Source organism: Myotis daubentonii, chromosome 3 (genome assembly GCF_963259705.1).
Source record: "Myotis daubentonii chromosome 3, mMyoDau2.1, whole genome shotgun sequence".
Lineage (NCBI taxonomy): Eukaryota > Metazoa > Chordata > Mammalia > Chiroptera > Vespertilionidae > Myotis > Myotis daubentonii.
Genome location: NC_081842.1, coordinates 14,623,119 through 14,650,050, shown reverse-complemented (window position 1 = coordinate 14,650,050; position 26,932 = coordinate 14,623,119). Strand labels below are relative to the sequence as shown.

The 26,932-nt window shown below is 36.1% G+C and overlaps 1 protein-coding gene across 2 annotated transcripts in view; it reads left to right on the top strand.

The window, feature by feature from the left end:
• Positions 1 to 26,932, top strand: part of NCAM2 (neural cell adhesion molecule 2) — a 421,570-nt gene that overhangs the window by 341,702 nt on the left and 52,936 nt on the right. For both annotated transcript variants that reach the window (XM_059686798.1, XM_059686799.1), the window contains exons 12-13: positions 9,920 to 10,093; positions 23,964 to 24,083. In XM_059686798.1, the coding sequence (XP_059542781.1) occupies positions 9,920 to 10,093; positions 23,964 to 24,083 (294 nt within the window). The remainder of the gene's footprint in view (positions 1 to 9,919; positions 10,094 to 23,963; positions 24,084 to 26,932) is intronic.

The window sequence follows — 26,932 nt, the reverse complement described above, 5'->3', positions numbered from 1 at the left end:
TTCCTTCCTTAAAGTTTTCTCCTTCCAGTAGATTAGGATCTGACAAAGCACTCTGTATATTTATTTATATGTATATTTTTAAGAAGTTTTTTCTTAAATGACTTTTACTCTAACTTCTAAACTTCATGAAATAATTTAATTCATTATTTTCTTAACTTTCTTCATTTATTTCATTAGAGTCATATTCACCTTTTAACTTTTTGTATTGCACCTTAATACGATGCTCTTACCTTCCTTAATTGACACTTTTTCTGATAAATTCACCTCTTCCTGTGCAGTTTTAGGGAAGGGCCTGGGCTGTAGGCTATCAACAGGCAGCACTTCTAGCACTGGGGAGAGAGCTCCTGTCTGGAGGGGGTGTCAGTGCCCCACTAGCCATTCCAAGGTCTACCTGAGAAGACTGTTGTGAGGATGGAGTGAGAAAATTCATTCAAAGCACCAGCATGTGACATGTCCTCAACAGAAGTCAGCAAGCCAAGTGCCAGTGCATACTGGGCACTCTTCTTTGGGGAGGAAGTCAGTTTGTTGATGTCTTTTTAAATAGAATGCATAGACCTAGACATTGTAGACCAATGCATACTGAAATTGGATAACGCTGTCATAACCTCAGTTATTCTGAACACTGTATAGCTGTTAAATATACAAAACTCCATTTCATTTCGTCACTTTTATTTTCCTTCTTGTGTTTTATCCTACACCTTTCCCACAAAAACTGCTACTAAATGAAGTCTCTTGTGCTATGCTTTGCAATTGATTTTTTAAAAACCTCAGTTCAGGACTTTATACTTAGCCCCTTTAATTCCATCACGTCAGTTTGGGCTGATCTTTTTAACCTATAAGACCTTGTCAAATCCAATGATTTAGCTCTCTTTCCAAGATTGATTTAACTCACAAATATCATGAAGCATTCATCTGCAGTTTCACCTAAGTCATGTATAAGCCTATACAAGTCATTTTGAGAATGGAGACCTGCTTAGAGGTTAAGCTGGGTCAACTGAACAGAATTCTGTAGATATGGAATTATAGCTCATCTACCTGTCCTTGTCCCTGGACTGCATTTTATCCAGATACTTGTTCCATAAAATTTGGAAGCAGGTTAAACTTAATTCATTTGGAAACACTTTACTCAACTGAATGTGAAACCAGTTTTCTTTTACATAATCGGCTTTACTGTTTAACTTGGAAAAGTCTATGTCTTGTTCTTTGTTCATAAAATATATGACAAACTTTTGAGTCTTCAGAAACTATTTGTGTCATCCCCTTAATTTCCTAATTCCCTTGCTCCTCTGGAAAAAAAAAAGGAAACTAAGATAGCTAGACATTATTTTGAGGCAATCCATACCTTCATCAATTCCTAATTATCTGTTAATTCACTCACTCTACATATATAGAGTGAGTTTCTAGTAGGTGCCAGGCACTGTTCTAGATCTTAGAAATCTGAAGATAAATAATATATGACACCTGATCTTCATAAATAAGAGTATAAAAGAAAAGGGTTGCAATAGAAATATGAATCAATTCCTGGGGACACAAAAGGGAATTCTGGTTGGATTTCTTGGGAAAAGCTTCAAACCTGTATCAGCTTTTTTTTTCCTTTCAATTTTAATCTGTATTTTTTTTAAGATATAGCTCAGTGGCTAGACAGTCATATATTTTACATAGTGTTCCCCTCATGAAAAATATCAACTTTTGAGCTAAGTCTGAAAGAATGAGTAGAAACAGGTTTAGTGAAGAAGAAAAGGGAAGATGGAAAAAATCAAAGTGACTGTACAAATGTGCCATGCTGTGAAAAAAGGTGGGTGGTAAAAAATAAGGCACTTAATGGAGAACTGGGGAGTAATATTGTGGGAAGGGATTAGTGATAGTGACATGAATAGAAAGGTAGTGAGAGATCAAATTATAGATCTTAAAACCATTCATCATGTTTACATTATTTTATATCAAATATACAGCAAGGGAAGTTTGAAGTTTTTCATCATAAAGCAGAACGATCCGTTTATCATGAACAATTTTGGTAACATTATTTTTTACTTTACTTTTTTATAGTTTACATTTTTCTTTATTGATTAAGGTATTACATATGTGTCCTTGTCCCCCTCTTCCCCTCACTCATGCCCCCACGCCCCTGGTGTCTGTGTCCATTGGTTAGGCTTATATGCATGCATACAAGTCCTTTGGTTGATCTCTCCCCCTCACCCCCACCCTCCCCTACCTTCCCTCTGAGGTTTGATGGTCTGATGGATGCTTCTCTGTCTCTGGATCTGTTTTTTTTCATCAGTTTATGTTGTTCATTATATTCCACAAAAGAGTGAGATCATGTGATATTTATCTTTCTCTGACTGACTTATTTAGCTTACCATAATGCTCTCCAGGTCCATCCATGCTGTTGCAAATGGTAGGAGTTCCTTCCTTTTTACAGCAGCATAGTATTCCATTGTGTAGATGTACCACCGTTTTTTAATCCACTCATCTGCTGATGGGCACTTAGGCTGTTTCTAAATCTTAGCTATTGTAAATTGTGCTGCTATGAACATATTTATGCATATATCTTTTCTGATTGGTGTTTCTAGTTTCTTGGGATATATTTCTAGAAGTGGGATTACTGGGTCAGATGGGCGTTGCATTTTAAAATTTTTGGGGAATCTCCATACTGTTCTCCACAGTGGCTGCACCAGTCTGTATTCCCACTAGCAGTGCACAAGGGTTCCTTTTCCTCCTCATCCTCACTACCACTTGTCATTTGTTGGTTTATTGATGATAACCATTCTGCCAGGTGTGAGATGATACCTTGTTGTTTTGATTTGCATCTCTCGGATGATTATTGATTTCAGAGAGGAAAGGAGAGGGAGAGAAAGATAGAAACATTAATGATGAGAGAGCATCATTGATTGGCTGCTTCCTGCACGCTCCACACTGGGGATCAAGCCTGCAACTAGGAATCGGATTGTGACCTCCTGGTTCATAGGTTGATGCTCAACCACCGAGCCATGCCAGCTGAGCTTTGGTAGCATTTTAGAGACTGATTTCAACATAGTCAATTTTTATGTTTTTCCACATAGCCAAAAATATGTAAATGTAAACTCAAATATCCTTAAATAATCTTTGCTGTTTCAAAAAGGAGCTCTCTTCCCGGACTGGCCTTCTTCTTCAAACACTCTTCAGAAGAACCTTTTCTCCCCCTAATATTTTCATTTTTATATCAATATTTATACCCCCAAAAATTTGTTTTTAATTTTATTTTTAATTACAATTTAAAGTCAATATTATTTTGTATTAATTTCAGGTGTGCAGTATAGTGGCTAGACAAACCTATACTTTATAAACTGTCCCCCCATATTTCCTGTACCCACCTGGTATCATACATATTTAGTGCAATATCATTGACTATACTTTCTATGTTGAGCTTTACATCCCCATGACTGTTTAGTAACTACCAATGTGTACTTCTCAATCCTTTCACCTTTTTCCAAGTCCTTGGTCAAATATTACTTTTTTTTTTTAGCAGGGATATTTTTGTCCAACATATTAAAAATTATGACACTCTAACTGCCCTTTTTATTTCCACTTAATATAATCTCTCTTCTCTGATTAATTTTTGACCAATACTTACATTAACTAATTCATATATTACATTTACTTTTATGTAATTAGGATATAACTTCCATAGGAGGAGTGATTGTTGTTTTATGCTTATCCCGGAACATAAAATGTTGCCTGGCTCAGATTTGGATGCATATTGAATGTATAATCAGTGTGTTTTACTTGAATTGCTTTTGAGTCATATTTAATATACCCAGTTAATAATGGGATATTGAAATCCATGACTTCTGAGAAGGGTCAGGACTTGGGTATGTTTGAGGAAATAATTCCCATTGAAACCTCAAGAGGAAATGAGTACTTTAAGGGACAATATTAGAGGTAAAAATGATATAATCAAAACAGGTTTCTTGAGTACTTTATTTTAATCAACACATAAAAGTACATGAACAAATACAATTAAAAACACTTATTCAGAGAGTCAGTGTAACTACTTGTGAGGAGGAAATTTAAACATGTGATCAAGTGCTGAGAACAGATCAATAGAAAATGATTTGGGTTTGGGAATTGGAGAAAACTAGAAGGGTAGTGAAATAAGAATGAATTTACAGGTTTTCAGATGTGTTACAGATGGGCTATAATGTTAGACTAAGGTGACAATTGACATAGGAAATATATATATTTCTATATAATTTTACTGGAAAAAAGGCAGCCACTCAGAGCAGAAGTAGATGCAACCCATCTCAGCACAGTCTATAAGGCACATGCAGTTAATAGACACTTTGTAGAGTAGGGTCTTACTAAATCTAGGAAGTTGAATCCTTTTTGTGACAATTTCATTAATATGTTTATTAGGTGGAGATTGATTAAGAAACTAAGCAGAAAAATATTTAATGTAGAGTGTTGGGTGGTTATAAAAGCATTGGACAGTCAGAGGAAAGGAAAGGCAAGAGAAAGCCACTAGCCTTCTGGCTTTAAGGTCACAAAATACCGCAAGTGAAGTCCAGGTCAAAACTGCAACTGCTAACCAGCAGTCAACTGCTAACCTGCTGCCAAACTGCCCCTCTAGTGACATCTCAGCCACCTTGCAGCAGAAACTGTGCAACTAGACTGCGGAGTAGGGAGTCCGACTGCTGCCATCATTCACGTCTACAGGCTTTGTCCTCATGGGAAGGGCATTCATGTAACTTCAGCATCCTCATCCTTCCATGAGTATCTCATCCCATGGCACTAAGACCATAGCAAGTGAGTCTGAGAAATGAAGATTGTAGCCTTTTACTCTTTGTGATTAAGGGGAGTAGCTTAAGTGATAGAAATGAATGTGAAGTGTCAATAGAAAAAGGCTAGGATAAAGTTTAAGACAACATTCTACAAGAATATTCATTATGGTACTTCCACTTAAAGATAGGTTTATGAATATCGAACTCTTCCCATTGGCCTAAGGTTGGCGATATCACCTCCTCATCAGTGGGAGAAGAGCTGGTCAGCACCTCTGAACCTTGCCTTACTTGCTAGCTTTCCAGCATTTCCGGAAACCAGTTTCCCAGAAGAAGTAAAGATGGCAGGGCAGGAATTAGGAACAACATATGCAAATAGTGTGACAGGGAAACAAAGGAAGAGGTTTTTGGGGGTTTTTTGCCTGAGAAGATAGTGAAACTTCAGTTTTCTTCAGAAAGTTTGCCATTTCACAAAAGTCACTATAGTTCATGATAATGAAACAGAGAAAAAAGAATAAAAATCCAAAAGAGAAGAACAGGGGTGGGGCGGGGGGAAGAACTACCTGATGATGCCATCTTATGGAGAAGAGACAAGGAAAAGAAATGCCCTTTAGCATGGCTGGTATGCTTCCGTGGTTAAGTATCAACCCGTGAACCAGGAGGGCATATGCCTGGGTTGCAGGCTCAGTCCCCAGTAGAGGGTGTGCAGGAGGCAGCTGATTGATGATTCTCTCTCATCATGGATCTCTCTCTCTCTCTCTCTCTCTCTCTCTCTCTCTCTCTCTCTTCATCTCTCTGAAATTAAAAAAAAATGCCCTTTAGAGATAGTGGGTTTAACGTGTGAAAGAGGAGGGCAGACTTCCACTCTAGGTTCATACAATGGTAGGGTACAATTTGGTTGAAAGATTAAGGGACTCATCCAAGGTTCCAGTTGACAAAAGGAGCAAGGCTAGACTTGGATCCGTAAATTCTGATGATACATAGCCAGACTCTTTATCCCACAGTAGTAGAGGTGAAAAAAAAATGTAAATAAAGAAATGCATGTTTTCACAATGTTTCTATTTATTTATTCAGTGATGGGTGGTGGCATTCATTAATTATTGATTTGGGAAAGTACTAAGAATTAGTTTAGAAAAAATATGCTAATAATGATGGGAGCATTGTGTATGAAATTTAATAACCACCAAGCCCCATTTGCAACATTAGACTATGTTTGATAGTCTTTTACAATATATTCTGTTTGCTTATATCCAATGAGATTAGATAATTCAGGATCTTGAAAGCCAGAGTAAAAAGTTTAAGTTTGCTGTTGTAAAGAAAAGGACCCTCCTGAATTTCAAGCTCAAGGAGGGGGCATGATTACAGTGGTGCTCTAGAAAGGTTGATTTTGCATTGACACACCATCTGGATTGGAATTTGGTGTGATGTCCCATAGAAAGGAAGCTGAGAGCCACAAATGGCGTTACTGGCAGAGGAAGATCGGCCCTGGGCTTGGGAATTAATAGCAGAAACAGGAAGGAAGAGTTGGATACAAGAATTGTGATACAGGAAAGATGAAAATAACTGTGAGACTAATTAATAGTAATGTACATGAGAGATTGAACAAAGGAGAATATGATTATAAAACAATTGAGAAAGTGGGGAAAAGACGTCGAGATGTTAGTTCTAGGCTTATCAGACCCTATTCACTTGGACTCGTTCTATATCTTTGTTTTTAATTTCTGAAATATATATTTGATTCATCATATATTTCCTGAAGACTTGGTATATTCTAGTGACTTTTTCTCAATGTTACATGTACATAGGTATGTGTGCATGTATGAATATGTAATAATTCGTCATCAAATTAGAATGTAAAAAATGTTTAGGTACAATACTAGAGCTGCACTAATCATGAACATACTTCTTCTTTTAGTCAGGCAATAGAAAGAAGAGGCCAACACGAACTAAATCTAAATGAAAATCAGGTAACAGTCAGCAGCTGTGAAAATAGACTATCTGGCTAGGGAAAGATACCCACTGGCCCAAGTTTGGTGAAAGCACCATTGTGCTACGAATAAAAAGGCTCTTATTTCTGTGTAAGTGTACCATGTTGATGTGCACAGCTTAGCAAATAGTGTCTACTTCTGTTTACAGTGTAAGAACCAAGGACCATGTACACGTCCTATGGTCAAAGGTGGGAGCTCACCCCGGTCTGGAGAGGCAGTGGTTGAGCATCGGCCTATGAACCAGGAGGTCCCATTTTGATTCCCAGTTGGAGCACATCCCTGGGTTGCAAGCTTGATCCCCAGTGGGGGACATGCAGGAGGCACCCTATCAATGATTCTCTCTCATCATTGATGCTTCTACCTCTCCCTGTCCCCTCCTCTCTGAAATCAATAAAAACCTATTTTTTAAAAAGGTGGGAACTCAAGAGGAATCGCACCTTCTTTTTCTCCCCCATTACTTAGCACTTAGCACCTTTCATTGTGAAATGTATCATCACACTGAAGATTATCATTACTGTGATATCCACTTAGAGCAGGGGTGGGGAACCTTTTTTTCTGCCAAGGGCCATTTGGATTTTTGTAATTTGTGGGCCATACCAAATTATCAACCTAAAATTAGCCTGCTATATTTGATCAAACATTTAATTAACTCCTAATGCCTTGGCAGGGCCAGACCAAATGATTTTGTGGGCCTTATATAGCCCATGGACTAGACGACCCCCGCCTTTGACTTAGACCTAATTGACATTAGAGAGTCACTCAGCGTGCGCGCGCACACACACACACACACATACACACACACACACACAAAACCTGTGTGTGTGTGTGTGTGTGTGTGTGTGTGTGATTTTTTTTGCCTCTTCTGCAACCTTTAAATCAAACTTACTGATGAAAATAATCCACAGTTATAACTTAGGGGATAAAAAAACATGATAACCATGATGATATTTATGTATTATGTCATACATAGAGTATTCCAATAATTAAAATTATTTCCAGTAAGAGTTTAATAGCAAGACGACTTTAGAATGCATCACTATTGTACACATTTATTTCCAAACCTGTTATAACATAATGCACTTCATAGAATTTACTGTTAGTAATTAGAGCTGAAATGTACACTATTGCATTTCTTTAGAACATTCATACCCAAAATGTCATGAACCTGCTTTCCAGGATCCTACCCAGTACCATTTATAAGGCATATTTTATATGATTTACAGTGCGCTCTTTTAACTCCAGCAAATACAGCACATTTGGGTTTTGATAGCGATTAAATTTTTATATGAATGTTTGATTGTATCTGAATGGAAATTTACTGCCTTATTTTCAATCAAGTTTTTTTTTTTTTGCTTTTAGTTTTGTAAAGTTAATTCTAGAGATAAAATAGCATATTTATTTATATACTTACATAACATATGTGCCATGGAATCAGCTCTGATTCCTCGTGGCCCTACCAATGAGTGACGTCCACAATGTCCTCTTCTCCTCAGCCCTGCTCAGCTCTTGTAATTCATGCTTATGGCTTGTTTCATCGAGTCCATCCATCTCATACTGGGTCTGTCTCTTTTCCTGCTGCCTTCTATTTTTCCCAGCATTATTGTCTTTTCCAAAGAACCCTGCCTTCTCATTATGTGCCCAAAGAAGGAAAACTTCAATTTTGTCATCTTTTGCCTCCAACAATATTTTAGGCTTAATTTGCTTTAGGGCCCACTTGCTTATGGCTTTGGCAGTCCAGGGTACTATAGAGCTATCCTCCAGCATCATATTTCAAATGAATCAATCTTTTCCCTATCTTCACTGTCCATTTTTTTGCATCTGTATATAGTGACTGGGAATATGAGAGTGTGAATTATCTTAATCTTGGTCCCTAACCACCCTTCTTTGTTCTCCTGATCTGTCGTAATTCTCCCTTTGTGCATTCTGAGTCTCAGCCTTCTCTTGATTTCATAATTATATGTAAATTACTAAACTTTATGATTATTTTGAATGTTATATTGAAAAAAAAGAGAGAAATTGAGAGACAGAAAGAGATATGTTTAAAGTTTAATGTGATTTTCTAATTTCTGTAATTCTTCAGGTTTCTAGAGTAGAGGTGTCATAAATTTCCTTATTGAGACATTTTATTTGTTATTTTCTCCTTTCATTTGTTTGACCTTATAGATAGCATTTTATAAAGTTTTGTAAACTGGAAAAGAAAATAAGGTTCCACTCAGGATACCTTATTGAGCTTGAAAATATTGTAATAGACTGATAACAAAAACATACACAAGAATGATTTATAGTTATTTAATATATTTTTATTGATTTAAGATGAAGAAAGGAGAGGGAGAGAGAGATAGAAATATCAATGATGAGAGAGAATCATTGATCGGCTGCCTTCTGCACTTTCCGCACTGTCTGGGCTATAGTTATTTTTTAAATACAAGAATTAAAACTTAAATATCTCAACTAAAGGTTTATTTTAATTAAATACATAAATGAAATTAAATCAAATCGTTTATAGTTTTATTTAGTTCATAATGACATTTTCTCTACACATAACTATTGCGCCAAAATTATTAATATAATGTTAATGAAAACACACACAAATCTTACATTTTCACAAGAGATTATTTATACTAATGTTTCAAAAAATATTTCTTATTATATTTTAATTATACCTGCATTCTCTCTCCATCCTCTCTCTCACAAGTTTGTTTTCTTTGAGTGCAAAGAAAGCTGATATTATAGAGAAAAGGAAGAAGTAAAATTATTTTCTCAATAAATGAAATGTGATATTGAATATTTTACAGTTTGCTCAGTTAGTAAAAATCGATTAGTGTATACTTTCTTGCAATTTATACAGATCATTCAGCAGTTTATGCAAGCTTTGTAATTCAAAATATTAAGTGTATAGGCAGCAACATTCCTTTATTTCTAATTCTCAGAATACCATAGGTCTTTTTTTTAGAAAGTTTATCACATGTCTCTTAATCCCATTTTATGAATTTATTAATTCACTTTAAAATATTCCACAAATATGTATATTTTTTCTTTAACAGCTTTGTTGAATTTATTGGGGTGATGCTGGTTAACAAAATTTTCCACGTTTCGGGTGCGCAATTCCACAACGCATCATCTGTACAATGTCCGTCTACATTAGGTTATATTTTCTTTGTGATTATTCCTTCATAGATGTACCGTCCAGTCCCTATGGGGTGAAGACTATAGAACTGTCACAGACCACAGCCAAAATTTCTTTCAACAAGCCAGATTCCCATGGAGGTGTGCCTATCCATCACTACCAAGTGGATGTCAAAGAAGTGGCATCAGAGACCTGGAAAATAGTACGCTCCCATGGAGTTCAAAGTGAGTCAGTGATTTTAAAGTATGTAAATTAATTCAAGCTGATCTGAAACATACCTGTGTGCTTAGCTTTTTCTCTTCCTTCAAAATGTGCTTCTTTTCTTTTAATATGGTAGAGTTGAGAAGACATTTCCATCACCCATTTTACATTCTCTTTTTGGAAATAACTTTGAAAAATAGTGGGGAAATTTGCATCCTTAGTTAGGATGGATGAGTAGAAAAAAAATCATGAAAGTTCAATTCTGGGGAGGAAGCGAAGTTAGAATTTAAAATTTTGGTGGTGGAAAAACAATTGCTCATGTGAGATCTGGTGACTGAATATTCTAAAATGTGTGTTTTTTTCACTTATTAATATTTCTTCCATTAGTAGGTATGAAACTCATAGCGTAAAATGTCATCTATAAAAATTCACCTGCCTACTAAACTTTATTTCAATATTACATTTTGAAAATTCAAATTTTGCCACCAATCATGACATTTTGAGTATAGAGTTAGCTAACTCAGAGAAGTTAAAACAGTTTATAACTCTACTTTTTACTTATGTAGAATTTCATCATGTGAAAATGTGATTTATTTTTCTCCTATAAGAAGGAACTAACGTAGAAAATAACAACAAATTATGAGATTTGGACTTGGTTGTTTGGGTCATAGAACTACACTGAGTGGTCCAAAAGTCTAGCATAACATAGTAAGGAAAGGATTGCTCCATCTTGTCTTCCTCTCCGGGCCCTGCCTTAAGTTTTGCACATATGGTATAAAGGTTCTATAAATGGCATAAGCCTTCCTGTAAAGAATCATTCTAGTAGTCAATGGAGACGGAACAGATAAAATCATTCTAGTCTCACCTGTGTGGGCACCTGATTGTTTAGCTTTTACTAAGAGTGAATAGAGATTTTAGATAGAAATTTCAGAAATATTACCAATCAATCGTCATTTACCCCATGTTTCAATTCCCATGGAATGGAATCAAATTACCTCTTCAATGGTACTGTGTAGTTCTTTTGGGCTTCCTGTGTTTTCACCTATACTTTCTGTGGGACAGAGAGCTAAGTACCTGTCCCTGGAGATGTAGGTGGATTGCAAACCAGACAAAGTTTTAGTTGCCAGCATATCTCTCTCTCTCTCTCTCTCTCTCTCTCTCTCTCTCTCTCTCTCTCTCTCTCTCTCGTTTCTAGCTCATGATTTTACTTCTCTCCAAGAACTTTCAGGTTCTAGCTTACCCGGATCCCAGTCTCAGATTTCCTTCTGGCATCATTTTCCCCCAGAGAAGATATTTAAACCCAATCTTCTGTCTCAAAGGTCTGGGCAAAAACTCTTGGTCGTTTGAGTCGCAGTGACATTTTCAACAGGACTGCAGTAGTTGATGGAAAAACAATTATATGGCTCTCCTCTAGCTTCAGGTGTCCCACCCACTTCATTTTTAGTTGTTTCAGAGTTTGACTTCCTTCCTGTGAGACAATATGTTCATTTAAAGAGGTTTTTTTGCATATGTGTCCTTTTTTTGGTAATACTTTAAGCAATAAAAAATAAATAAATTAATTAAAAAAACAAAAACAAAAAATATATATGAAGAGGTTTTTTTATAATGGCACATACAAGTTTTACATGTACTTAGCATATTTATTTTTGTCTATGTAGATGACCCTATTGCTGAAAAGCTGAAGACATATTTTAAAGCACATATTTTAAAAATTTTTAAAAATTATAAATTTTTGAATAGTGAAGAAATGCTTCTTTTTTCTGTTGGATTATAGTTTGTGTTGGTCATTCATCCTAAAGTTTAAGAGTTTTTTTCAAACATAATTATACGCATTGCCTTTAAGGCATTTGTTAGAAGATTTCGGTTTAATCTATGAAAAAACAGGTGCATGTGGTCACACACATTTCAGTGACTACTCTTTTGCCATCAGTAGATGAATGGATTAGAAAACTGTGGTACATCTACACAATGGAATACTATGCTGCTGTAAAAAAGAAGGAATTCTTACCATTTGCAACGGCATGGATGGAACTGGAGAGCATTATGCTAAGTGAAATAAGCCAGTCGATGAAGGAAAAATACTACATGATCTCACTCATTCATGGATAATAAAGACCATTATAAACTTCTGAACAAAAATAGATACAGAGGAAGAGCTGCCTCAAACAGATTGTCAAACTGCAGCGGGAAGGCCAGGGAGGGTCGGGGGGCAGGAGGGGGGAGGTAAGAGATCAACCGAAGGACTTGTATGCATGCATATAAGCATAACCAATGGACATAAGACACTGGGGGTTAGGGGAGGCCAGGGCATTGTCAAGGGCTGGGAGGGGAAGGAGACATATGTAATACCTTTGTAAGACTTTAAGCAATAAAACAATTTAAAAAAATAAAAAATAAAATAGCTTTAGTTATTTATTCTAATTTACATAAGTTTAGTCAATGTTCAGTTAGTTGTTCTTATTTCTCTAATTTATTATATACTCTTCATGTAATGACTTCTAATTGCTGATATCACCACCTAGAAATAAATATTAGCTCATGCTTGATTGCAATGCCATTTAGCAAGAAAATTTTAGCATACAAATTTCCTGTTAGTAGATTCTGATTCTAAATAACCCATTAATTAATTTCCTATGAATTTCACCTGCTCACTCTGCACCTGGTCCTAGGGTTAGGGTGCAATTGAGACCTGGACATATTATTATATTCTTCTTTAACATTTAGCTGAAGCTTTCCTGATTATCCCAACAACTGATATGACACAAACTAATTTTTAAAATCTGGAGAGTTGTGAACAAATAAGATATTAACAATGTATACTACTCAAATATAAAATGTGAATCATTCCGCCTTATAATTTTGAGTCAAAAAACATGTTTTTCAGGTATAGCAAGACGTTTTGGTTGGGAGGTTTACATGACATATTCATTGCCATATCATTCAATACTTTGTAAGCATGTTCTAGACACCTCATTGGGCACAAATGAAGAGAAAATAATAATCTTGTAAAACAACTGCTAATTTTTCAGCTTTCAAAGTAAAAATGAGCCGAAACCGTTTTGGCTCAGTGGATAGAGTGTCGGCCTGCAGACTGAAGGCTCCCAGGTTCGATTCCGGTCAAGGGCATGTACCTGGGTTGCAGGCGCATCCCCAGTGGGGGATCTGCAGGAGGCAGCTGATCGATGTTTCTCTCTCATCGATGTTTCTAGCTCTCTATCTCTCTCCCTTCCTCTCTGTAAAAAAAACAATAAAATATATTTTTTTAAAAAAAAGTAAAAATGAAAAAAAAGTTAATAGTTTAAAATACCAAGTTCTTTTTATCAGAGCATGAAAACATTTCTCCTAAACAGCTTAATCTATTTCTTTTGATTTGTGAAAGGTTTAGCCAGTTAGACTCACACATCGAAAGAAGTCCTTTGAATCTCCACCAGAATGACTAGGTGTTCTGCTTTATTTGGATGTGAGGGTATAGTGGAATTACACTTTGTTTCTGAAAATAAAGGATACAGTTTTTCTTTGAAAATAATAGAATTTTTCTAAATGGAACTTTCATTTGAAACTTTTACTTTTTAAATTCTTGTGATTTTCACTTATTGAAGAATGAAATAGCTGAGTAAAATTTGAAAATAGCTATACAATTGTTTTTTTTTTTTTTCAGTTCTTTCATTGTATAGCTCCACTAAACTCAGTGGTGCTTTGTTGGATATACAATTATGTGTAATTTAATCTATAGATGGTAATTTTAACATTATTATATTTAGTTTATAAACACTATAATTAAGGTTATGTACATGCTTTATTATTACATATAATTCCAAACTTTTAATCTAGGTTCCCATTTTAGTAAAGGTTCGATTTTAATTAAAAGCTGATGGAAAGATCAATTTCTGTGGTAGAGAAAGCCATTTTCAGTTTTGTGGAGAAGTAGTGTTCAATAAGCATTTTTTCCAAGATTGTTTTGAAGTATAGATTTGGGTTTATAAAATATATGCTTGTACCTGGTAGGTCAGCAAACTAATTTGGAATAGAAGCTTAATTTGAAAGAGTGAAGATTAATAGATCAAATATTAAGCAACTCTTTGGTGCACCCACAGAGATGTCACTTCCTAGTACCTTCCTTTGTCCTTAAAGGGTTGCCTAAACTCAGTGGTATCTGCAGTCCTCTTGAAATTAAGAATCTTCCCCACTTGAATACTCCAAAACTGCAAACTTGCTATCCTTTATGTAGATTTAGATTGAGGGTTCCACATCAATAATGAAAAATATATTGCATGTATGGAATTTCCTACCAACACCCCAGTTAGGAGAATCTAGTTATTTCTGTGTTCTAGTTTTTCATGGTGCTCTCCCATTCCGCCTCAGCCCCACATTTTTTTTTTTTAATGCAGCAGGGTTGTATCTGGCCTATAAAGAGTTCTTTTCCACTATTTGCATCGAAGAATCATTTAACTTTTAAATATGGATATTAATGCCCATTAGTAGTAAAATGATTTTGACAATTTTTTTGTAATTTTCCTCTTTGTTTTGTTTTAGAATTTCTTAATCAAATGTTGGCTTTTTTGGATTAATTTTCCAGTTTTCAGGTCTTTTCTCTCTCAGTGTCTCTACTTCTATTTTTGTTCTAATTTAAATTTTCTTTCAACATTTATATTATAGCTTTCAGTTTATCTATTATTTTTAAAATTTCTAAATCCTTAATTCTCTGTCATTCCTTATTTCATGCATGCAGTGTGGCCTCATCTCTGGCATCATTGTAAAGATATCTGTTTTCAAAGTTTTGTTCTCTGACTTTTTTTTTTTTGGTCATTGTTATTTGTTTTATTTTTTATTATTCCCATAGGAAAATTACCTCAATTATTTGGTGATCCACATCTGGATTTGTATATTCCAAAGTGAGAAGAAAGCATCAGTAGATTCTGCTTGGAAAGACTAGGCTTTTCAAGCACTGTGATCACGTGGGCTTCCAATGTCCCCATAGCAAAGTTCCAGGAAATGTCAGAGTTCTTTTTTGAGGCTGTTCAGTTACTATCAACACACCTGGCCGCCAGGGCTCTATGGAAAAGCAGCTTGTATCAGAGGGTGTCAGATAATTCCCACATATTTCATCTCGTACATCCACTCCACACTTCCACATGGTAGAATTTCAACGTCTGAAGTCCTTGGTCCAACTTTCCTAGGTAAGAGACCTCCATCTAGTGTAGCAATGAGAGAGAAGAATGTATCCTCCTTTAAGTGTGAGAAGAGCACATGAGAGTACAAATTATTCAGATGTGTAATGATCATCTGTTTTTTTTTTATTCCATCTTCTTACTCTTAAAATTCCTGAGATTTTCTTGAGTTCTTTGGGGATAATCAGTTTATCTCTCCTTTTATTACAGACATTTATTATTTTCAAAGTAATATTATATGTTTATATTTTGGCTTTTAATTTTTTAAAGCATAGTCCATATTAAATTAAATTAATTTGTTAACATATTGATAATTACAATATTGACAATCATAGTTTTATAAAAAATGAGCATATCAATGTGTCTTACTGAGTAATGATTAGTACTCATGATTAGCTATATTCTCTGGTGTGTTATATGGCTTGTGGGGGAAAATATCTCACATTTATCTCAGAAACTCTAATTTAATGTGCATACTCAGTGGAAAATATAAATATAAATTTAAGCTTCGAAACATGGTAGTTTTTATCAATAAGAACAAGATTAACAAAGACCATTGCATATCGACACAATCTTAGGTTGCATATATTATATAATATACAACTACAAGAAGAGATATTTAATAGATTGTGATGTGATTGGTGCCAATTGAAATTATTCAATATGGCGTCTCTTCCTATTGGTGAATATGTTTACAATGCATAAGAGGATCTATTGGTATTCAAAAAAATAATTCAATCATATCTCTTTTTGGAAACCTACTATTTGATATTCACCTCAAATTTTTAATATTCAAAAATCCACTAATTATGCAATAGATTTCAATTTACTCAATACTTCCTGGATTATTCATTAGTAATTGAGGCATACACTGGATATGTAAAGTGTTATGTCTATAAACACAGTATATAATGATATGATAAGGCAGATATATTTTTGTTAATTTCTAAATTAGTTTTTTATAATGAAAATATATAGGATTAAGCTTCCTTATATCTGAATTATAAAACTAAAAAAGAAAGTAAATAATTGTCAGTGGAAACATTTTATTAAAGATATTGCCTATAAATATCTCTCCATTGTAATTCTTGAGTATGAAATAGTTTTTCTTTTGTTAGTACATTTAAAATACAGAGTAAAAACAATAAGAATGAGAATTATCATTTAACCAAAGTTATAATAAGCCCATACAAATATTTTTTCCAAGTCGTTTTGCTATATAATAATGTTACCTAAGTTGTTACCTTTCTAAATGTGTGAAGAATTTTTGGTATTTGCATTATGGAGCTATTAAAATCATGAAAAAATGGTTGATTTTTATATTATTAATGGTTTTTTTGTGGAAAAATCTGTAGTTTTCCTGTAGTTTTCTAATAGTTGAAGGTTATTGTAACTTCATTTCACATTAAACTTTAAAGTTTTGATTCCAGTGTTTTTTTTAATCCATGCTATTTACAGTTAATTGAGTGAAACTGGATTTCCCTCTATCATATTAGTATATTTCACTTTTAGAAACAATGAAAAATCAACATTGTTTAAAGTTAGCCCTAAACTACTATAGATTTTTAAATCTTAATAAGTTCCAATGCCTTTTAAAAAATATCTATAAGGAAAACTTTCTATGATTGCACTGTCCTAAGAAGAAATGTGCCTGCAGAAAAGTTGCTATCATTTCTAACTCACTAGATTTCACATGGAAAAGAGAAATGGATGTAAAAATCAGGCTGTCTTAAACATAAGTGCAGTAAACTCTTATGAATATCAAAGGAAGGGGAAAAACATAATCTGCACTAATTCCATATTTTCTGTGAAAGGAAATTTGTTCTAATTTGCATGAAGTGGAGAGAGTTCTGTATGCTAAACTTCAAAACTAGAATGTCTTGGACTGTTTTCATGGTGCCCATAAAAAGAAACAGAGCTAAATTTGAAATTTATATGTAATTTAAATCTTAATGAATTTAAACTGTGTAGATCGAAGTATACAGGAAACTAAGCTAAGAGAAAATTGAAATAAATCATAAGTAAAATTAGTTGTCTGCTGGAAGCTTCCCACATTATCTCAAGATGAAGACACAAATGCATGCATAATTCTGCACTCAGCCTGGTCTCTGCTACAATGATAAAGAAAGCTTCTGTGCAAATATTTCTCTTAATTTTTCAATAAAACTAATGAGCTTTTTTGTATATCTATAATTGTTGCAGCAGAGAAATAAATGGCATAAGAAAATGAAATTAATTTATATAGGAAAGATGTTTTGTGAATAGTGAGAAAAGAAACATGAATATTTCATGAGTGTTTTATAGGAACTTAATTCACAGGGGGATGAAAATATTCACAGTTCCCAGAAACCTAAGAAAAATAGAGCGCATATTGCTGCTCAAACATTCTTCTGGGCATCTGGATACTTTAATATTAAGTGTAAAAATGATCTTTGCTAGAATATAGATTATAAATTCTTCTTGATTAGAGCTAATGGAAATGTCTAGAATATTATAGAAACATATGACCTCTAAGAGAATTTTGAAGTACTATTATGAGTTTTCTCATAAGGGAGGACTCATTAAATAAAAAAAAAACTGAATTGCTCAGGAAACAAATATTTTTGATGGAACTGTACTATTTTTAAATCAAGGTTATGACATAGGGAGTATATTTCAAGTGAAAACCATTTAATTTTAAGGGATGGCAAGTAAGTACTTCCTGTGAAAAATGTCATGTCAGTTAAAACTCAGTTATTAGATTTTTTTACATTAATTTTTATGTATAGTTTATACTTACCATGGAAAAGAATAAAAAAAAACAGTATAATAAAGAGAAAATTAATGAATGTTCAGAAATAATGAACTGTGATCTTTAACTGGTGCCACCAACACATTGTTTTAAGAAAAAAAAAACATACATATCACACATAATCATTTTATTAATTTTCTGTTAATCAAAATCTATAACTATATGAATATTTTATAAAGAACCTATTCATAAATGTTACTTACATCAAGTTATATATCCTACAATTATATATATGGTTCATAAAGACCTCCAATGCACTTTTAAACAGGTGAGATTTTCTTTTGCAACTCATACAACCTTGAAACTTAATATAATTTGTATAAAACTGGGAATTTAAATTTTCAAAAGTAAATGAAAGTAGAATTGGCTGGAGATGATCCCATACATAAACTTAAGAAAACTGAAAGGCACTTTGCATTATTAAAGGAATTATCCCTGGAGTTATTATTCAAGCTTGTTACAAACTCATGTAGAAGCAAGCCAGATTTTTTTTTTCAAATTAAAAAAAATTTTTTTTTTGCTTGTTTTGTTTAGAAAACAAAAGCTCGTCTTTAGTGAGAAATTTCAGGGATTCACTGTATTTTCAGATCTATCTGAGGAGATTAAGAGCAAGTGTAATTTTGAATGATTAGTTCTGCTCTAGCTAAGCTTTGACATTTCTCATAGCTATCTAACATGTTTCACATATCTTGACAACTTGAACAACTTTTATGTAGGTGAGACAGCAATTCCATATCCAGGGAGTCCTTATCTCTTACACTGAATGGTCGGATAACCCCATGGAGAGATCCAAGGTTTAACGGAGCGAAGAAGAAAGCGTGACTACATTTAATCTCACGTTAGAATGTTGTTCAGTTTAATTAGTTTGCAAATATGTAATTTATTTTACTCCATGGGTCGCAAATATTCTGTACCTTCAGCTTCTCTTGACAACCTAAGGAAAGGGATTTAAAATACATTATCTGAACAAAAACTTATTTGTCCAGCTTCCTTTAATAAAGTCTGATTCCATTCTTAAAGGGAAAATACAACTCCAATTTTTTTCTCTCTGATATGATCATTTGCACACTTGTAAAATAATGTTTAATGGTCAGATCATCCTGACATTTTCAGTTCTAATGTCATTATTTTAATCAATTTCAATATCTGCTATATTTTTACATTTATAGCCAGGTTTCAAAAGCATCAGTTGTGAAACTCAATTGTATTTAAATATATTTAAATTCATGAGGGAAATTATATTTTTATAGAACCTACCTCTGTTGCCATGTGAAAAAAAATTCATGATTATTTATTATTTTCAGAAGAATTACATTATGATTTCCAAATCTTGCTAACTGCTCATACCTATAAAATCCCTTAATTTATGCCTTTGTCCTTAGACAACTTTTAGTAGTTTATAATTTAGGTCTACTTTCACCTAGTGTTTGAGTTTCTAATACATTACAGGGAATGAACCATCCCACACCCCAGTGGGTGGTCCCATCGTTCTATTATATGGGCACAAGTGGGCAAGAAAGTCTTCTATTAACTAGGTTTATAATTTAAGGTGCGACTATTATAGAGTACACAGCCTTCATGTTTCAAGTGGTGGTTTGCTTTTAGTCCATACCTTGGGTATTCAAACCCCCTCTGCTCGGTAATAAGCCAGTAAATTATGGATGCTTTAATGTATAAAGCCTCTCAGTTAAAAAGGCAAGTCAGATTACCCATCTAGGCTTTACCTCCCCTAAATCTTTTTTTCTTCCCTCCTCTTAAGTTGGTCTCAATTTATGGACTTCTTTCGGTTTCACATAATAATCTTCATGTTCACACAATGTTAATAAGTCCCACAATAAGGGTTATTGTACCCAGACCTCTAGAGTTAGTACCGAAAAAACAAACGTACTTCTTCTTGTGTATAAACTTCAGAAAACTTCCATCAGTAGGTTGACTTCCATGCCACTCCCCTAGGATTTTGACGGTTCGCAGCCTCCTGGCATCCGCTTTAGTTTGAGTGCTGTGGCCCAGCGCTGTGAGACCAGTGCAGATATCAGTAGATTCTTTTTGGCTCGCTCCTCCACCAACCACTCTGCTGTGAGACTCAGTCAGTAAATGGGCGAGTCTTGACACTGAGATCAGAAAAATATAAGGACACGTGGGGGAAATGAGTGCTGAATTGATTATAATGAAATGAATTGCCTTTCCCTTCCCAAGAGGTAGGGGGCGCTCAAAGCCCCCCCAGGATCCCTATGAAATGTTAGAGAAGGGGGCTTGCTGGCAATCTGAGCCAGAAAGAGCTTTTAGTAGAAATTCAAGTAAAATGTGGAGTTGTCTTTTTAGTGTGTGTGTGTGTGTGTGTGTGTGTGTGTGTGTGTGTGTGTGTGTGTGTTTTGGGGGCTGGTATTGTTGTTTTACTTGTTTAATCTAAATAATAACCTCACTTTCTCCTGACTCGATATGTTCTGATACTTTGATTGTTCTATTGTTTACCCATTTGAATCTGAAAAGATAAAGTGTGATCTGCACACTTCTGATTTATGAATAATTTTATTTACAATTAAAATTGTTTGCTTTAAATTTGATTGCTTTTCTTGCCTAATTGTATCAAGACACACAATTGACTATAAGCATTACTAACTCCATAATCTTAAAATAATGGTAGCAGCTGCATCTTTACATCATAGAAATACAGAGGCACATCATATACCAAAGTTGTCTGCAGCAGTTAAAGCATCCACAGCAATCTCACATACACCATACTCTCTATATAGATTATCTTTGTAAATGTTAACATTTATAAGTACATATCACTAAGACTAGTTTTTGCAGGTAAACATACAGTATGTTATCCTTTAATGTGAAGTCAAAGGTGAGTAGTGCATTAACTCCGCATTACCTCACCGTCTGCAGATAATGTTCCCGTTTGTGTAGTAGTTGAATTCAAACCTTGTTTTCCCCATTTATCCTTCCAACTTCTAATCAGTTGGATTTCCTGCCAATTAGTGCTTTTCCAGTTTTCCTCCCTTAACTCTGATACTATGTGTTTTCATCTGAGGCTTTCATAAGACAATGCACTCTCAAAAGCAAGTTCATTTGTTTTTACACTAAGGCACAAAAACTGAGGAATACAAATGTAAATATTGTCAATTGGTAATTTATGATTTCTGCAGATTTTAGAACATAACCTAGTACTAATATGTACTAGGTTAAATAAACCCTGATTAATATATGGACTATGTATTTTTATTAGTACTATTTATCTGGTATACATAATAAAATACAGCATATATATATATATATATATATATATATATATATAGTTCATATATATTAAATATTAAATTCTGACTTTTAGACAAATAAACACCTATGAAATATATCTACTAACTTTATTCTCTATACTTGTATAAGTAAGTCAATGAATAATACATAATTATAAGGAAAAAGCTAAACACATGTCAGGATAATGAATACTGGGGAAAAGAATGGAACAAAATAAACTATCAAAACAAATTCACTGAGCCAGTATAGCTCAGTGGATAGATCGTTGGCCTACAGACCAAAGGGTCTCAGGCTCAAATCCAATCAAGGGCGCATACCGTGGTTGCAAGCTCCTACCAGGCTTGGGCTCTGGTCAGGGTGCAACAGAAGCCAACCAATCAATGTGTTTTGCTCATCTGATATTACTCTGTCTTTCCCTCTCTCTCTTCCACTCTCTCTAAAAATCAATGGAAAAATCTCAGGTAAGGATTCAAAAAACAAAAACACAAATTCAGTATGTTTGTCCCTATAGAAGAGAATGAAAAATATTATTTAGTGAATGTATATGGAAATGTAATTAATTATTGGAAATACTAGGGGCCTGGTGCACGAAATTCGTGCACTGGGTGTGTGTGTGTGTGTGTCGGGGGGGGGGGGGTGTCCCTCAGCCCAGTCTGCCCCCTCTCACATACTGGGAGCCCTCAGGCATTGACCCCCTGGGCAGGGGACCCCCAGACCCCTCCGATTGCTGGCTCTGCCCCTTGCCCAGGCCTTATGCCTCGGCCAGAGGCGTAGACCCCCATCACCCTCCGATCGCCTGATCAGCCCCTTGCCCAGGCCTGAAGCCTGGGTCAGAGGTGTCAGGCTTGGACAGGAGACCCCCATCTCCCCCCGATCACTGGCTCTGGCCCCCGCCCAGGCCTGAGGCCTCTGGCCCAGGAATCATGCCTGGGCAGGGGACCCCCATCTCCCTCTGATCGCTTGCTCCACCCCCCGCCCAAGCCTGATGCCTCTGACCCAGGCTTCAGGCCTGGGCAAGGGGACCATCATATCCCCCCAATCCCCGGCTCAGCCCCCCGCCCAGGCCTGATGCCTCGGCCAGAGGAGTTGACCCTCATCACCCTCCGATCACCAATCACTGGATCGGCCCCTTGACCAGGCCTGAGGCCTCTGGCCTAGGCGTCTGGCCTGGACAGCGGGGACCCGCAGTGGCAGCAGCCCCGCAATCGTGGGCTACGCTTTAGGCCCAGGCAAGGGACCCCTAGCTCCTGGGACTGCCAGCTTCAACCGTGCCCAGCTCCCATCGCTGGCTCCACCCCTACTTCCTGCTATCACTGGCCAGGGCAGCAAAGGCACCTGATTCTCCGATCATGGCTGGGGGGCAGGGCAAAGGCGGCCCCAGGGCCGCCTTTGCCCTGCCCCCCAGCTCTTAGCTCCCCCCTGGGTTTCTGATCACTGTCAGTGGCAGGGGGCTTCTTCCTGCTTTCCCTTTCGCCTCCCTGCATTGTGCCTACATATGCAAATTAGCCGCCATCTTGTTGGCAGTTAACTGCCAATCTTAGTTGGCAGTTAATTTGCATATAGCCCTGATTAGCCAATGAAAAGGGTATCGTCGTATGCCAATTACCATTTTTCTCTTTTATTAGATAGGATGTTCATAAGTTATTGGAATTTTATTGAATGTATACAATATTCGTTCATGGTTCATGTAAAAAAAATCCTACAAATATGACCCTCATAACCTATAGTTTAATATATTATTTTATGATTTATATGTCTTCTTTATGAATTGATCATTTGACTTGGAGTGATTAGGTAAATCAGGAATGACTTTCTTTTTTTGTTTGTCAAGGTACAGCCATTTCCACTGGTTAATTTTTACTCTGTTAGCAAAAGCATTAAGGATAGAGGCAACTATAGAGTTTTGTTAACTTCCTAGAGGAATTTGTAAAGATGTAATATTTTGAAATCTGCAATCATATACCAAATTACCAAATTCTCTAGTAAATTAAAGGGGTTGACATGACCCAGTAGAGGTTTCTAATAACCTTTAGATTCTTGCAATTTGTCAGATTATTTCTTCCTCTTTGGGTCATGTTTAATCCAGGTCTGGTACAGTGTAAAGAGGAAATTCAGAGAGAAAATACAAAAGATGATAACCTACAAACTAGCATTAACAATAATTTGATTTGAGGTGATTGAATAAATGGTTTCCTTTTGATGTTGAGTCCACCTGTGACACTTCCTGGGCATGATTGAAACACCTTATAGGTGGGGCCAGAGTTCTGTCTATTGAATTCCACTTTGCCATTACATTCTATAGAAAATCAATTTAGAGTAGACAAAGTATTTGGGATGCATACACTAAAATGGTTTCTTTAAAGCATTCTATTTGTTGAATATTTAAAAAGTGGAAGAAGGGATTTTACTTTCTGCTTTTTTAGTATAAGCATCGCAAAAGAAACTACGAATTTCCCTATTTGAAAGTTACTGCATTGAGTTAGAAAGCTAAAATCGAGGTGAAGAAGAGGACTGTTCACAAATCATTTTCCCCTAAGACCTACTTCTATCTTTTTCAGGTATTCCATGGAAAGATTTACAGTGAAATTTTTTATTCAGCTTTGCAATCAGTTGATTTGTTTACTTATGAAAAATGCATTAATCATAGGCATATCTATTATTTTCTTCTAGCAATGGTTGTTTTGAGCAACCTGGAACCAAATACAACTTATGAAATCAGGGTGGCAGCTGTGAATGGAAAAGGGCAAGGAGACTACAGTAAAATAGAAATCTTCCAAACATTACCAGTTCGTAAGTACTCCTCTCTGTTTTGCTCACTGTTGCTCCAATGCTGGGAGTCCTTTCAACACTTGGGAAAAGTGAATGATGTCTCTGTTGAAACAGCTGGAGGATAAGGTGGCATCTCAGATTTATAAAATTAATTTTGCTCTGGAGCAGGGCAAAGAGAAAAAGATGCATTGCAATATATACAGTACAATTCTCTCAGGAATTGTCCTGATCAGAAGTTGTCCTACTTCTTTAGAGTCTTAGTGAAATTGTAGTGCTCAGACTATACTCTGTTAGGGAGGAGAAAAGTGTGTGTAACATGCCCATATTCTATTCTTCTAATGAAGCATAACTATTACCTTTATCCCATAAATTACATAGGCCCTACGTGAGAGAAAGATGCACCATTAAATTAATCAATTATAATGGTGACTGCAGAGAATAACTGTTGTAGCTTTGCTCTCATTACTAAACACATCTTTGACTTTATATTAAAATACTGTATGCTTACCTGCAAAAACTAATCCTAGTGATATGTACTTATAAGTCAACTAAGTTTATATGAAGTTAAGAGAAATTTAAAATGGCTTATATTTCCTTTCTGTTGAATAAGTTGTTTAAAAATTGAGTGTGACTAAATAAATGTTGTTATAACATTTATGCATAAGCCTGCCTACTATATATGCGCATCAAGACAGTCAAGTTCACCACATAAATTATATCACCGCAATATGTGACCAATTATTTTCTGTTTGTCTAAAAATTGGTTAGATGTGTTCCCTTTTCTCCATTCCCAATGCCAGTGTTGTTTTCAGTTTCTCATTTTTTTTCACCAGCAGGACTGCAAATACATCTTGCTTCCTATTACTATCTCCAGATGAAAATGAGTCTAGAGTAACTGAACAAAAATGTAAAGATACCTGTCTCTGTTCTACTTGTAATCTTCCACCCACACCAACCTTTGCCTGCCTGCCATCCTCACACCCTTCTCTCAACTGCCATAGTGCTTTATGCATTAGCAGTTTGAACTAAAGATTGCATCCTGTCTTGACTTCTCTCCTTTGGATACTGTCCAGGGTCGCTGCACATCCGCATTCAATGAAAGCGTGATCATTTATAGCTTACTTAGATCTTGGCTAACCATACCAACCTTTATTTTCCTCTTCATTTAGAGACACTTACTTTTATTCATTCATAGAACCCCTATATAAGTGTTTCACCATAACACATCTCTCTACTACTCTTTCCTTTGTCCCCCTTTCCTTCTTAAATGACAACATTTCTAATCTCTTTGTGTACTTTTGTTAACTTTCAAATCTCTGCCCTAGACAGTGAGCATGTTGAGGGTAAGGACATTGTTGTTGTTGTTTTCATTTTGTTTTTAAATAACAAATATGTATTTAAATGGTTTCTCAACATTTTTTGAAGTTTAAATGAGACAATATATTCAAAGTACTTAATATGTCATAATTACTGTTATTTTTATTATTATTTATACTAGTGGCCTGGTGCACGAAATTTGTGCACCGGGGAGGGGGTGTTCCTCAGCCCAGCCTGTACCCTCTCCAATCTGGGACCCCTCAAAGGATGTCCTACTGCCGGTTTACAGGGATTGGGCTTAAACCGGCAGTCGGACATCCCTCTCACTATCCGAGACTGCTGGTTCCTAACCACTCACCTGCCTGCCTGCCTGCCTGCCTGCCTGATTGCCCCTAACCACTCTGCCTGCCAGCCTGCTCACCCCCAACTGCCCCCTGCTGGCCTGCTCACTCCAAACTGCCCCCCCACAATTCTGATCACCTCCAACTGACCCCTATTGATGGCCTGCTTGCCCCCAACTGGTCCTCCTGCTGGTCTGCTTAACCCCAACAGCCCCAACCCCCACCAGCCTGATCATCCACAACTGCCCTCCCCTCTTGGCCTCTAACGGCCTCTACCTTGGCCCCGACACCATGGCTTTGTCCAGAAGAACGTCCAGAAGGTCTCCTTGAAGGTCTCCCTATCTAATTAGCATATTACCCTTTTATTAATATAGATAGAGGCCTGGTGCACAGGTAGTAGTTGGCTGGTTTGCCCTGAAGGGTGTCCTGGATCAGGGTGGGGGTTCCCTTGGGGCATGGGGCGGCCTGGGCGAGGGGCCTCTGGTGATTTGAAGGCTGGCCACGCCCCTATGGGGTGAGGGTCCGCATATTGATTTTACAGAGGAAGGGAGAGGAAGAGAGAAAGAGAAAAAAATCAATGGTGAGAGAGAATCATTGATTGGCTACCTTCTGCATGTCCCACTGGGGATTAAGCCTGCAACCTGGGCATGTGCCCTGACCTGCAATTGAATCATGGCCTCCTGGTTCACATGTCAATATTGAACCACTAAGCTACACTGGCTGGGCAGAAACTATTAGTTTAATTTCTCCCTAATGGAGTTTATACTTGTTTTGAACATGGGTTTTTTTTTTCCAAAGGAAGTAGCAATTGTAATGTAGTCATAAACTTGTCATACATTTTTAAATTATATGTTTTAAAATATTTATTACCATAATACAATTTCTGCTTTATGATTATCTCAAAATGCTATTATTAAAAGCAATCCTATACTAATAAAAGAGAAAAATGGTAATTGGCATACAACCGATACCTTTTTCATTGGCTAATCAGAGAGATACGCAAATTAACTGTCAGCCAAGATGGCGGCTGGCAGCCAGGCAGCTGAGAATAGGAGGCTTGGTTGCCCCAGCGATGGAGAAAGTCAAGGATCCCCGCAGCTGCGGGGCTCTGAGCTCCTGAAGCCACAACTCCAAAAGATACAATGTTTCAATTATAGAAGCTAAAAGATGGCGGTTAATTTGCATACTCAGGCTCCAAGCAGAGCGAAGCCA